Raw genomic sequence first — 14,823 nt, forward strand, 5'->3', positions numbered from 1 at the left:
AAACACAAATCAACAAACCTTTGCGAAGCGACGTCTCAAGTTCTCAAGCAATGATGTCGCTTGCGTCTTGTCACGTTCAAGGAAAAGAAAAACCAGAAACTCCACCAGGGTGAGCATGATACTTTCCTGCAAGTACAAATAACGAGAAATTAGAGACAAATAGACTTGAGTTACAAATTACTATTAAAGGCATTAAATTTTATGCCATGACTGCATCACATGTTTCTACCTTGTTAATGCAAAGCTGGTATTTGTATAGCTGTTCTTAGGAACTTTCCAATTGTCTTTAAAGCAGCCTGTATTAACATCGCAATGTTGTAAAATTCTGCCATACAATTTTTGTAATTCCCTGACATGTTCATTGCAGCTATTATTTCTAATGAGAATAAAGAGTGATCTATTATGTGCAAATGGACTATTTGCCAAATGAATAAAGTTACCAGTAAACTGGTGCAGCACATTAATCTATGTATACATATCTGCCTGAAAATTGATTGTTTATTAAGCGTACAGGTAAGAACAGCTGCAGCCCCAGGTGCAAAGTGCGGAGGCGTCCTTTGCGCACTGCATCCTCCATGGTCTCTTGCAGATCAACCAGCGTGAACTCGAAGGCACCTTCTCTTGACTTGGAATCATATGTGCCCAAGCACAGCTGCAACCACAACGCCAAGCAGCTGCCCATGGGAGCATCCTAAAATGGATGGAAAGAAAAGCAGAAGAAAAGGTCTATATACACAGTACAGGGAGAGGTGTTCCACTACTTATACCGACTGCTGTCAGCCATCATATAGCACTAAGAATGACTCAGGAACAAAAAGGAGAGAGAATAATTCCAAATTTGACTTCTTGACTTTTGTATTGCACCAACTTTGTGGTTAAACATCCATCTTGTGGGGAGCACACGCTGCCACCTTCTCCCGCGGGCGCTCGCCCGTCGCTTGCGAACGGAGCGCACGCGGCGGTAGCCGGGCGGACATCTCGTGCGCGCACAACGCGCACCGCGGGAGCCGGGCGGACACGGGAGAAATGCACTTTGCCCTCTCCCGGTTCTCGCTCGCCTCTCGCGACGCGCGCGCCCGCGCGGGAAGAGGGAAAGTATCCGGCGGGCGAGGAGGACACTCCCCTCGGGGAAAGGTAAAAAGATATAAAAGAGCGCGACCGAGAGACCCCCGGTCTCTCTGACCTCGCTTGACCTAAATGCCCGGACGGATTTTACCTGCTGAAAGCCGTGAGTGACCTCGTTCGCGTGACTACCACACGCGACGAGGCAAGCCTATTTTATTAGTTGTTATACAGAGCGGACTTCCCTCCGCAAGTGTGTTTTATTGCTGACAGCAATAAACGTTGTTGAGTTGACTCGCTTGTTGCCTTATTCGCCCGAACCCTGCGTAGCTGCGATTACACGCGCTACGGGTTGGGGAAGAGCCCCACAATCTAAACGGAATTTATTAACCTTCATCAAAATTGAAATTCAGGAATTTTTAAGCACTTCACAAAACTTTAAAATTTTTAAGGAATTGGATATGGCATTTTAATATTCAAAGGATTCAAGGATGAACATTGGTCAATATATGAAAGCAGACCTCTAAAATGTCTAGGCTGGCTTTGAGTGCAACTCAGCAATTTAATAAAACTGGATTCACACAATGCACATGATCGAAGATCAAGACATATGATGCACATTGAATCTCTTTGCAGCTGGCATTTGAATAACAGAGAAGAAAAGAAGACAATGTGAACAAACTAACCCTACTCTCGCTCCCCAAAGCATGAACGACACAAACACATTGGAATGATGCCCTCTTTCACTCATGGCCCTTTGGCAAACAATATTAGCCACATTATTGTGGGTCTTTTCTTTTTTGCCCACATTTCAATCAAACAAGTGGATTGAATTGTATTGAAGATGTTTTTGCCAGACTAAGGCATTTCGATGTCTGTATTTCGGTATTTCTCGCCAGAAATCTCAACAGCGATTTGGCTTTCAGCTTTGTAGTGAATCGTCTCATGCAGACCAAGTAAGCTCCACGGGAACAATAACGTGTGATCCCGTGATATGCAACCCACAGGCTAAAACCGCAATTTGGTCCATTGTGTGAATCCAAGTTAAGTGCAGGAACACCGGGAGGATGCTAAGGGTACTCACAGGGCAACAGCCAGCAAGCAGGCACGGTGTCTGGTGCTGCAGAACAGCAGCTGCACGAAAGAATCGTTCCCATGCCACTACTGTGTTGCCCGAGGCATTGCTTCCACTGCACTGGAGCACCAGTTCCATAAGCTCTGAAGAGTAGTGGTGTTCTGTAAGAGGGTGGTGCACATATGAGGACAACGACTCGCATTAGAAGCTACTCACGTGCACTAAAAAAATGAGAGTGCCACAACTGGGTCGCTATTTTCTAGCGATGTCTTTTTCAATGCTAATGCGTTTAGGGCTTTTGGCGTTCATGACTGCTCAGAGCGACCACTCACGAACTCGAAAAGGCACTAGCATCGAAAAAGGCATCGCTACAAAACAGCGGCCCTGATGGTAGACTCTCTCGAATATGAACATAAAGAAACCTTGGATATCTGCTTACTTTATTTATTTTAGTTATCAGAAGTTCAGCTTAGCAGAACTGTGCTGAATCTATGAAATCTAAACAAAAGTCCCCAAGTTCTTTAGCTTATCAGCTAATTCATCTGAACAAAGCTTATCTTATTGCATGTCACAAACCACTGTGCATGCGACTGAAAGTTCAGCCCATACCAAAGGCATTAGTCACCAGCTTTTACTGTTAAACGACCACCATGTAACTTTTTTTCAGTTTTGCTATTGCCCTGAGAAAAATAACCACCAATGCTGCATTAGTTTTAGCTATGACTACTTCTGGTTACAGGTACAGGTCTATGGCTTACACTTACAAACACTTCTGCAAATTACAAGCGCCATGAATTTACGCAACACTGAATTTATGCAACACTGAAGTTTTTCCAATTATGTTCACCTGCCTACAGTCTTCCGTACAGTCTTGATGCCTACAACTGTTCTAAGATGGTCAACAGAAGAAAGAAAAAATGAAGCTGCAATTTATTTGTTGCGGCCCAAATTTCGCACTTCAAAGACAATCGACTGCATACCGGTACCAGCCACAACAGTGGCATCAATGCTTTCGTTGCTGCAGACAGACAATGCATCATTCTCAGCCGTATTTTCTGCAAAGCACAAGAAAAACAAATTATTGCATTACACTGCTTAGGTTCTGATAATGCACACATCTTGCACACACCTCACAGGAAAAGATGAAAAATGATCTTAGCTCACAAATAACAAACAGCGAATGATGTACAACTTTGAAATTAATTTCATACAGAGCTCAGTAAACTTGTGCCTCAACATGCGTGAAGCATGTCATGGCAGTTGGGTTTGAATGTAATAGGTCATTCTTTTCTGCGCATGGCTGCTCATTTAATGTTGCGTGCAAGGTTCTCCACTGCCCTTACCCTGCTGTTCTTGGGACTTGGCGGCGGGTGCTTGTAGGCCTATGCGAGCATAAAGTGATGCTCTCAGGTCTCTTCGACGGTGCTCACTTGGTCGCAGGGAGCTTACTACAGAAAGGGCTTTTGTTAGGTGCTCTCTGAGGCAGCCGCCTTCAAAAAGAGGCACCAGTTCCAGCACCTGAAACAAACGGCAGAGCCATTTGTGCAGAGGGCACACAATGTTACACCCAAATCAAGCTGTTTCTTAAGCAAGCAATTAAACCAGCATGAGGTGGCCACACTCTGTGAGCTGCAGAGGTGAACTTTTGCATTCAATGATTTTTGCTAAGTTCAATGTAAGAGATCACAAGCTCATAAACAGACTACAAAGCTTTTGTCACCACTGACAGTAACCCCCCTTGTCACAAATGAGCCCATCTTTTTCAAGTGTAGAACTTGGCCACATGATTAAAATAGACGCCCTGCTCTTGAATAATACTCCTCAGCAATTTTAGTGATGAGGAGTTACTCAAGAAACACAGCTCCACTTAGGCAATTTTAACTAGTTGTTGAGAGTGCCTAACTGTGAATTTTTATCACCATAATCACCTAGCAGTGAAGCGCAGTGAGCACTTCTGTCAACGGGTGGCTCTGGCCTTCATTTTCTAGGGTTAAGGCAGAGTGTTGGATGCAGGAATGTCAAAGAAAATGAAAGTGTTTCTTTGATAGAAGTGCCTTGTGTGCTCTCAAAAACATTTCGATAAAGATGCTTTTGCTGAATAAATATTGTGCACCCTCTTTCTGCATTCCCACAACAGTAGGCAACAATGGCATCTGCAAGCAACCAGCAACAAGCATAGGTGGCCAGCCACAGGCAAGTGCAATACCATACCAAGAACATTCTGACTAGCACATTTTGCTCCTGAACATGAGGTCACAGAACCAAGCACCAGCAACAGCAGCTACATACTTATAGAGGTAGAAAGGGAAACAATCGGTACTTGCGATTTTAGCCCAACTAACATCGTGCCTCGCTATGTGTCTGCATTCGTGGCCATACCTGTACACGTGTTGGTCAGAAGAACTACAAGAGCTATAAATTAATATCCCTCCACTGAAGCACTCTTACAGCTTGCAGCACAGCTGAGATATATTAAAGCCCAACAAACCAAAAGCATTCCAAAATGTTGCTTTCACAGTGTTCTGCATCTAAAGCACCTAACATTGAGAATAAGAAATCAAAATGTAACAGGCATTGACATTTGCACGTAAAACTGAACAGCCCACATCTCCCCTGGCTGATGCATCATGATGCCGCACTAAAGCTTCTTGCACTGCCATATGTTCTTGTGGACTACCGTTGGGAGGAACTGCAATGACATAGCGGATCTATGTGCAAGTGCACAGAGTGTTGTCTTATGTATGTTTTCATAGCCCTGTCTTGCTCTGTTTCTTATTCTTAGTAGATTAAAAGCCCTTGCTCAAGCAATGACATTTTTTACCACTTTAAAACTGCCATAGACTCTTTTAGAAGACATCCATGTTTGAAGTTGCGCATGTGCAGTTTGTGAAGGCGTATGTGTATTTTTTTACTGGTTTTACCTATTCATGTGGAGCCACCACGTTCCTCCCTTCGAATTAGATTCAATTGCTAGATTCAAATGAAACCAAATTTAGCACTTTGTGAACCAAATTTAGCACTTCGATTCTCTTTAGTTGAATCTGGCATCAGCAGAATGAAATGTAGCATTCTCATCGAAATGAACGAAATGAGCAGCTGTCATCGTCCTGGCATGACATCAGCTTTTTTTTAGCATGCTTTCTTGTTTAGAAATACAATGTACTTAATGGGTGCCTAAAATACCTACAAGCAGGTCAAGGAATTCGCAATGGCTCAAAGTTTGAAAACCACTGATATACGAAAATGCAGTTGAGTATGAAATCTAAAACTAATTTCATATTACATTTCACTGATGGATTCTTTGGAAACTGATGGCGCCACACAAAATGTAAAGAAATTCAGGCAGTTAAAAAATTAATTCTGTGTTGCAATACCTGGTAGCACAGATTCTTTTGGAGACATTTGCTCAACACTGTGTTTGAATAAGATAATAACCAATTGAAATTTCGTGACTGTCATGCTGCAGAGGTGTTTTGCATTCAGCCATTACACAGCCTGATGTGATGTCGCATGCAGCCTTGACAGTGCGATGCTGGCAGTTTAGGCTCTTTCGCACAAATTCACTTAAGATTTTTCTGCCTGCACGCAAAGTAACCCCTTTCTGTGCATCTGATCTCAGCCTCGATCACCAATGGGCGACTGATAAAATATATTAATGACAAGCTTGCTGTTGCAGCTTGTTACTCTTCACCTCTCTGACCAGACATTAATTTTCATCACGGTCACATTGGCTGACACTGCCTAGGACGTTATCCTTAAACAGCACTTTGTTGGGTGTTGGCCACCATTGTTACGGTTAGGCCCCGAGTATCTATTCATAGTGGCTGCACAACACTTAGAAGCCTCAAAAACAACTGCCAACAATAATGACGATATAGGTGCAAATTTGACTAGCACCAACTTTGCTCATGGCAACCGTCTTTGCGACTCTGCATGCATGGATAATGTCAGAAAAATTTAGCACCACACAATACAGTGTCCAAAATTTCAGGTTCTGTAATACATTGGTTTATGGGGAGGGTGACGGTGCCACAGTGAAGCCCAAATAATTGAGCAGGTGCAAAAAATTGGTCGGCGAGCGTGTTACCTTTACACTAAAGCAATGATATATATACATATATATATATATATACACTAGAACCTCGGTGATACGAATCTCGCGGGGTCACGTGAAATATTCGTATCACCCAAAATTCGTATCATCAAAACATACACAAAATCAAGAAAACATTTATTTATTTTTATCAGAAAAAATTCCTAATAGTGAAAACCTGTTGATACCTTCCTCGCTGCTGCGTTTTCCTGGCTGCTCGTCGCGTTTTCGCGGTCCCGACCTAAATCCTACATTGACTTCCACGTATTAAGTTCCCCTTCATACGTCGCCAATCTGTAATTTTCCTGTATCTTATGTTGCGTTTGAATGTGGCGGTCACGTAAATTTAACGGTGCAGCCAGCTTGTACTTTGCAACAAGTGAACAGTGCGTTGCAACAAGCAACCGGCACATTGCAACAAGCGGCCGGCACATTGCTGATACGGCGCAGCCGCCGCATCACATGGCTGTATCTTGAAAGCGATCTGCGACGTGCGCAAAGTGCGAGCCCGTGCGGGCCTCATCTTCAAGACGATCTGCAATGCTGACAAAGCGCGTCTAGTGCGCGATAGCTTAGTATTCGCTGTGCTTTCGACGTTTAGTTCAAGTTGAAGCGAGAGACAGCCGCTGCTGCCGCGCTTAGACCCGTGACGGTATCGGCGCGCGGGCGAGTGTCGTTTACGGTTAATCACGCTTCACCAGTTGCACTGCGCCAGCCGAGATGCCATCCCTGCTTCAACGCGCGCGCCGTCGGCTGCTATCTTCGGAGCATGTGCAGAACCATCCTATACCCGTGCGCCGCTTTGAACGGCTGTCTGCGAACGTCGGCGAAGCGGCGTGGGCGCATTTCTTTTTTTGCGCGCGATGCATTGTGGGGTGACGGTGCCCACATCTCCGACGCACGAATGGGTCAGGAGCCATGTCGGCGCCGGGTCCGTCGGGGCGTGTCGGAAGCCGGCAGTAACGTTGGCTGCGCCAGTGCACCCTCGTTTTCACCAACGTGACGTAGCCTGCGCGCGCGCGTTACGTCGGACTAAAAATGGCCCTTTACTCCAGCATTGTCATCGAGTGAGTTGAGTTCATGTTCACCTGTGCGCGTCTGACACCGTAATTTAGTTAGTATGCCTATGCTTAAAAGTTTATACGGCCGGCAATCGTTGCTTTGCCTTTCGGTCGAAACTGTGTTTATTATTTTTGTGGTCCCTTGAAAAGCGTATAAACGGGGTTCTACTCTCCGTCTGTGCTTTCTTCTTGCCCAAATAGTCAACGATCGCCTTCTGGAAAGCGTAAAAGTGTGCGCACATGATCTCACGAATGTTTTCACACGCCGCTGAAGGCCTTAGCACGTCGAGTGCAGTGAGCATCTTGGCCGTCGTAGCTGCTGCCACGGTCGTGGTTGCTGCAGCGGTCCTCGTCGTCTTTCTCTCTGGCGAAAGCATCAGCTAGGCTGTGATGTGGTCCGGCCCGCTTGACGTGGGGACCAATTAGAGATTGCGCAGCCACGTGACGTGGTCGGTTGCTTGGTGACTATGGATCCCGCCCAGATCCCGCTGTGCCGGCTTGTCTGTGCCGGTCGCTATGCTGGCTCGGCCGCTGCTGCCGCCGCTGCTGTTGCTCACGCGTTCGTATGATCCGCAGTGGTGCAGCAACGTGTTCGTAACAGCCAATTTTTTTCGTATTAAGAGCAATGCATTTCGGCCAGGGAATGTTACGCATTCGGATCACACCGAAATTCGTACCAGCTGTGATCGTATCACCGGGGTTTTACTGTATATTTGTATGTATGTATATATATATATATATTTTTTAAGTTACAAATTATATTTAGTGCCATCTTAAAGTGACACGGCTAAACCACACCCTCATTTACGTCATCTTATAGAGGCCTGGGTAGTATGCAGTGCCTCACCTGCACCCTCGGCAGCTGGAGTAGTTGTGCCCAGAGAAGGAAGCCGAGCCAGTCACCTGATGCTGCACACACCCGCAGCATCACATCTGGTGTGTCTAGGCCATGCTCGCATGCAAAGCGATGCAAGAGAAACGTTCCACTACTGCAAGCCTCGTCCAGCCTAGATGACAATAAGCAGCACCAAGAAAGGTGCGTTACTTGCTGTTAGTCCATCCCTTGAACATTTGAGACAAGGTACACAACTCCTAAGCTTACACTTTTACAAATTAGTGAGCTCTAACCTCTGCATAATTTTTTTTAGCAGTCCTAGAATAAAATGCTCTTTCTTTTTTTCTCTCTTTTCGTGGATAGCAACAAACTATTGCTGCATGTACCAGCAGCATACTGGACCAGAAACAAAAGCAGCAATGAGAACATAATGCACTTGGTGACGGACAAAATAAAGGAAGAAGTCACATACCTGTACCACACTGTTATAGAAAAACCACAATCAACTCTGCATCACTTTTTGTATATGTAGACCCTTTTCACAGCGATCCCAAGAGCGCCAGCATGTATGATTACGTGGTGGCACATCTATTGCCTGCTTCAGCAGCCTCCGTTACCTCCATGTTTACAATGGATGTGCATCACACCGGTGCGGCTCAGCAAACCTCTGTCTCGATGTATATTGTAAACGCTGACTGGATGGATGACGCAAAGCTTTGGCCACAGCTTTAGAGGACATGTAAGCGCTTTGGAGCTTGTTATGCCATCTAGTTCGAACAGTGCAAGCCTCGTACACAGTGCTTGTACATGAAGGAGGCTTAACTTTCCGATTCTGAATTTAATAAAAAATGAGTGTCTTTTTCTCTTCGTTCTTTATTTGCCAATCACTTTGAAGCAGCGGCGTGTCATGCTTCATACTCAGTAAAATTCCTCAGCGCAGTTGCTGTCCAATTGTTTATTTTCTGCATAATCGCTCATAGGTTTGCTCTGTTGCGGTAGATTAGAATAGCTGTCAGTTGCGCGTATTAGTAAACATTTATGACAGAAAAAGCACTACTAAAATGGAGACTTAGCAAGAACACAGGACAAGCGCTTTGTCCTGTGTTCTTGCCAAGTCTCCCTTTTAGTAGCACCTTTTCCATCACGCGGTAGATTAGTTCTTGCTGCACACTAGGCTGGGAACGCAGATGTTCTGTACTTTGTAATAACTTGTAACAAAGACGTATTATTGCTAGTCACTCTCTTACTCTGTGGACAGTCCCTTCAAACATTCTTGTGCTGTCAGTGTATTTGCTGTTACCCATGCTTCGGTGCATTGTTTCAAGAGGCCACCCATTCACATATTGTTGATACGAGGGTATAGAGTGGGTGTAAGTTTGTGTGCGAGTTGGGGTGGACGTGTGTAGATAATGTGCGAGACACTTACTATGCCAAGAAGCAGTGCTAATCCCTTTGTCACTGTGTAACGAGCAGTACTCACTCTTTCCGACTTTCCTTTCTTTAGGGGTTAGCAATACAATGCTGGCAGATGAGTCAACTTTTTTATTCTCGTGGAAATCCATGCATTGCGAAGGGATGGCAACACGACAGTCCTTGTGCAGCAGCGGTTCGTGAGCTTGGCCCCACAGATTCATTCCATTTCTTAAATGCCAGTCGCTATTTTTGCAGCCAACTACTACAGATCCACAATTTTCAGTATGAATGAAGCACACTGTGTTAGAGAACACCCAGTTGGATTTCTGACAGCTGATCGCACAGTAGCAGAGGTAGCAGTGTAGAAGCGGTAATGGTTTCACTTTCGCCTAAGGCAACATGCAGTGTGCCGCCGAAAGCACCATCTCGTTCCTCTAGAGCAGGGGTTCTCAGGTACGTTCATCCCAGGGAACCCTGCTAAGCTCCATAAAGTGCCAAGGAACCCCCCTCCCCCCCGATTTAACCGAATTATCGAGGGTATCTAGAAAACAAACAAATGCTGCACTACGTCAACACGCTTTTATTCACTCAATGAATCGTCAAATCTTGTTTCTATTTAGCACAAGACCAGTGCGGAAGCTGAAATTCATGACTGATTAGCGCTAGCAGCGGCGAAGGCCTCGCGACATCCTTCGCGGCGCGCGTTTTCATCTGAGACGCGCTTTGCATCAACGGGCGCACATCCCGATTATTTTTTCGCCACTCAGCTGCTCGCCAACAAATTGTCCGTCCATCGCGATGTAGCCGGTGCTTTTTATCTTCGACAGCTTTGCACTGAGTAAAAGCGAAACTACTGCTTGCCGCAACCGCTGTCGACGAAACCGCGGCCGCTATCGACGCGATCATGGACGGCGACCTTGCGGTTCAGAAGGTAGGCGGCTGACAGACGCACCAAGTCAAAACGAAGCTACCTTTCGCTGCAAGAAGTGCGGACGAAACTGCGGTCGCTATCGACGCTGCCATGGGAGGCGACTAAGCAGTTGTGAAGGCACGCAGCCGACGCGCGCATCGAGTGAAAATGAAACTATTTGCCGCAACCGCTGCGGACGAAACTGCAGTGGTTATCGACGCGATCAGAGATAGCGACTACGCACTTACGAAGGCACGCGACTAGCCGCGAACGCGGTGTTACGCGTGGCGATAAACGCAAGAATAGAGGCTTTAAAGGCACAATTAGGCACGAAGCGCTTCGGCGTTGCTGTCAGTCACGTGCAGCGTACGATTGCCGCTGCGGACCACGGTGCAAGCAGAGGACCACTGAGGACCACGGCGATGCGGAATGCGCCGCTTCGTTTCGGTTGGACGCTACGCCGTTCTTGCTCTTCTGCGGCGCGCATTTGCGGCGTTTGCGGTGCTCCGCGTTTTTTTTTTTTTAATTTTTCCTCCAACGTATAGGTCAGTGCGCACGCTATCGGCACCTACCCTATCGACAAATAGGAGAAAGGCGCATGGTGGTAAGTTACGGCCTCCGAGATTCAAGTGCGAAAGCTTAGGCCCGTTCTCAGAGGTTGGGTGGCTACAAGCTGCTTGCGTATTTATTGCGCAGTTCGCGCGTTGCTGTTACGCACTGTGATGTGCTTTTTGACACTCGGGCACCGTAACTCGGGCATGAGTAATGGAGGTTCTTTGGATCAAGCGCACATCATGGGGCCGTATTCTGAAACGTTCGCCTAGGCGAAATTTCTTTTTTCGCTTTCAGGCGTGCGCTGATTGGCTGTTTTAGCAAAATTGGATGAGCTGATTTGGTGGTTGAGCCCGACGTCATACAATTTTGTTCAACCAGCCAATCAGCGCGCACACTGATTTCGCCTAGGCGAAATTTCGCCTGGGCGAACGTTTCAGAATACGGCCCATGTTCGCCGTTTTAGACACTTGTCGAGAGCGGGACCAGGGAAAATTTATCAGTGGCTCGCAGAACCCCGAGCAGGGGCCTGCGGAACCCGTAGGTTCCGCGGAACCCACTTTGAGAACCCATGCTCAGCAAAATACTCCCGTGAAAAGGGTCCCTAAGCTTGAGTTTCTGCCAGACGTTGTTCAAAAGTACAGCTGTAAATCTAGGGCTGACAACAGAGAAGAGTAAAATTCATGTGCAAGATAACTTAAATTCACTGAAATTTATTAATAAACTTGTCTTTTTTTTCTCACAAGAAAAGGTAAATTGTATACTTGTCTTTCATTGCAGCATTTAACCTCCAATAGATCTTCAGGCTAAAAGTTTTACATTTTGCTACATTTCTGGGCACAGCATGTTTACATCATCATAAACCATAATGATCAGGTGAATCTGAGTCGACAAGCAGTTAGCCCTGAAAACACACAACAGGCAGTGTGGCCTGTTTAAAATGGCCTCAAATAAGTGGAATGATTTATATGAGCAATGTAATTAAAATGTCTGACTCCTTTAAATTAAATATATGTTTTGTATGTTAATCTACATACACATTTTTGGAAATGGCTGAATTTGAAAGATTACTGAGGGGAACAAAGATTTTAAAGACTAGTTGCCACCACTACCACCACTCTCCCAGCAGTCTGCTATTGTCCTCCGACCTATGCCTGCAAATGTCCTGATTTCATCACTCTATCGCTACTCTAATTATCAGCTACACATTGGTTCTCTGATCTATGCTGCTATCTTCTAATGCCATTGACAATAGCGAAACAATCGTGTATTAAGCAATTATAGTCATAGTATTTATGTTGTTGTTTTCACCTCTGTTGAGAGTTATAGGCATCAGAATGAATATATCTGTCCAGGTCACTCAGAAATTTGACAACATAAGAACCACAATGGTGATGAAATACATCAGAATACCATTTTATGTAACAAATATTGTTGACTTCTACAAGCTCCAAAAACTGCAACAGACAAATGAAGATTTTTACAAGAGACTTGAAAACAACAAGGCCAAATTCACTTATAATAAGTGGAACTGGTCACGTATGTCAGTATGTCTACGACACCATGTGCCCAGAATTTCACAGGAGAAACCTGGACAAATGTGAAAACAATTGTCAAACGCTAAAGTAAGAAGCGCATAGCTCAACCACTTACGCTGCATGAGAGGAGTCCATGAGAGTCCGTTGAAGGGAGATGGCTCCTTGATGCAGAAGCTTCCTGGCGACTTCCTTGTTGTTACGAAGGGCTCTAAGGACTTCTCCTGCAAACATTTCGCACAGAGAGTCAGAAAGCTAAGTTTTCAAGAACTGATACCGAAATGAATTTAAGTTTAGCCCCCAAGAGACTTTATTTCAAACCAGATGCCTTTAAATTGCGGACTTGCAGTCAGACCTTCCTGACTCTTACAGAAGTGAGCACAGCTACGTTAATGCCAGTGAATTGCAATCTGCCCTACATTTTCACAGCTGACCAACTCCCCAAAAAGATGAAAATGAGAGCTCCAGAAATCATGGTACATTCTTAATTTTATGAAAAGTGCAAATGCACATGAGCTGCAAATAACAAGCTTGAAAACAACCAAATGAACCTATAAAAGCTTTAATTTACTTCAGGAGTTGGTGCACACAAGCGCAAGACCAAAGAGAGACAGAAATTTATTATACGAGAAAAGCTGAGAGGTCAGCCTAAACTACATGTTCAACGCTGTTACTCAGTGTTAGGGTAGGAGGGAAGGGGAACAAAAATAGAGGGAGAAAGAAAAGGTGATGATAATTATGAATAAAAAAGGCATGAATAAGAAATATTTAGAAATTAACTGGAAACGCTTATTACAGTCGTACATCCAGTTAAGTGTCTTTCAAAAAACCCACAATGGCTTTCATAGCCTGGCATGAGAAGTACCATGGCCATGAACCTAAAAGAAGACTTTCAGAAAGTGGCTGGTTGTCAATGCATGCTAAAGAGTCCTCCTATTGATTGTCTTCTTGCAAGTACAGCGGGCACACACAAAGACGACAGTCTATAGCCTCCGATACGGAACAGTGATGATGAGCCCTAACTGACAAGCACAAATTCATTTTTGAAGACAACCCTCTGAATACACATACTGGCACACAAAATGTAGCATGCATCAGTTGAATTGAAAACAAATTTCGTGTTATCATGGAACCTTGCTAACATATCACAAAGTAATAATTTTCTCAATGTTGCCCCATCAATGATACTTCAGTAGAGAGAAACCTACTGTTGAGAAGGCTGGCCCGTCATGCATCATTAGATAAGAAACTGAGTACATGAAACAAACATGCACAAAGAAGATAACTGCATTAGTCCAAGTGTACCAACTGCCTCATGCATTAATCTTCTCTCTCCTGCCTGTTTGGTTTTTGCAATTACAGTTCCTCTACTGATACCTCAGTGTCATTGTACACTTAAAGTACCTCAGTGTCATTGCACACTTCTAAGACATCTTCATATGGTCCCGCAGTTATTTCAAGTATTCATGGCAAACAAGTAGCGATGGGCGAATATTCGGTATTGTCGAATATTCGCTCGAATAATTCTATATGCGTTATTCATTTCGATTCGAATTCAGGTATTCGATATTTTCAAATTATTCGGCGCTCCCGAATAGGCAGCCAGAAGCCACGGACGACCGGTACACATCTCGGAGGCTATGCTTTGCGTCATGGCTGCCATACATCAACCACAAATCTCAAAGGCTATACATTTTTGGATCAAGGAGCCGGAAATGTGCGACGCAAAAGAGCGGAAATGGCACTAGCGTACAACGGAAACAAAGCGGCGGAGTCCGCATCGCCATAGTCATCAGCGAAAATCGTACGTGAATAACAGCAACGACAGAACGCTTTGTGCCTATTTGTGTCTTTATTGCGTTTACCGCCGATCATAACAACGCATTGGCCGCGGGGATTTCATAGTCGCCATCCATGATCGCGTCGATAGCTGCCGCGGTTTCTTCCACAGCCGTTGCGACAAAAAGCAGTTTCGTCTTGACTCAATACGCACGTCAACCGCGTGCCTAAAAAGCTGCGTAGTGGCCATCCATGATCGCATAGATAGCGATCGCGATTTCGTCTGCAGTTGTTGCAGCGAACGGTAGTTCGTTCTGACTCGGTGCGTGCTTCGGCCGCGTAGGGTACGGCCACGCTAGCAACAGAAACGCGCGCGTCATGCCGCGAGCGGCAGGTTGCCGCGCATCAGCGCCTTGCCGCGAAGTCCACCGTGGCAATCGCGTCTCGCCGCGCAGCAGCGCGATATGATCTTGCGCGCTCTCGGAATGCGAAATCACCGTGATCGAAA

General features: G+C 45.3%; 1 protein-coding gene across 6 annotated transcripts in view; it reads right to left on the bottom strand.

Moving 5' to 3' along the window:
* LOC119442050 (spatacsin-like) overlaps positions 1–14,823 on the bottom strand; it is a 105,934-nt gene that overhangs the window by 27,908 nt on the left and 63,203 nt on the right. For 5 of the 6 annotated variants that reach the window (XM_049661843.1, XM_049661844.1, XM_049661841.1 and 2 more), the window contains exons 18-24: positions 12,655–12,760; positions 8,139–8,298; positions 3,481–3,655; positions 3,118–3,192; positions 2,147–2,298; positions 512–691; positions 19–126 (exon numbers count right to left, since the gene is read on the bottom strand). In XM_049661843.1, the coding sequence (XP_049517800.1) occupies positions 19–126; positions 512–691; positions 2,147–2,298; positions 3,118–3,192; positions 3,481–3,655; positions 8,139–8,298; positions 12,655–12,760 (956 nt within the window). The remainder of the gene's footprint in view (positions 1–18; positions 127–511; positions 692–2,146; positions 2,299–3,117; positions 3,193–3,480; positions 3,656–8,138; positions 8,299–12,654; positions 12,761–14,823) is intronic. The other variant, XM_049661845.1, reaches the window with a different exon arrangement.

Source organism: Dermacentor silvarum, chromosome 2 (assembly GCF_013339745.2).
Source record: "Dermacentor silvarum isolate Dsil-2018 chromosome 2, BIME_Dsil_1.4, whole genome shotgun sequence".
Taxonomy (NCBI): domain Eukaryota; kingdom Metazoa; phylum Arthropoda; class Arachnida; order Ixodida; family Ixodidae; genus Dermacentor; species Dermacentor silvarum.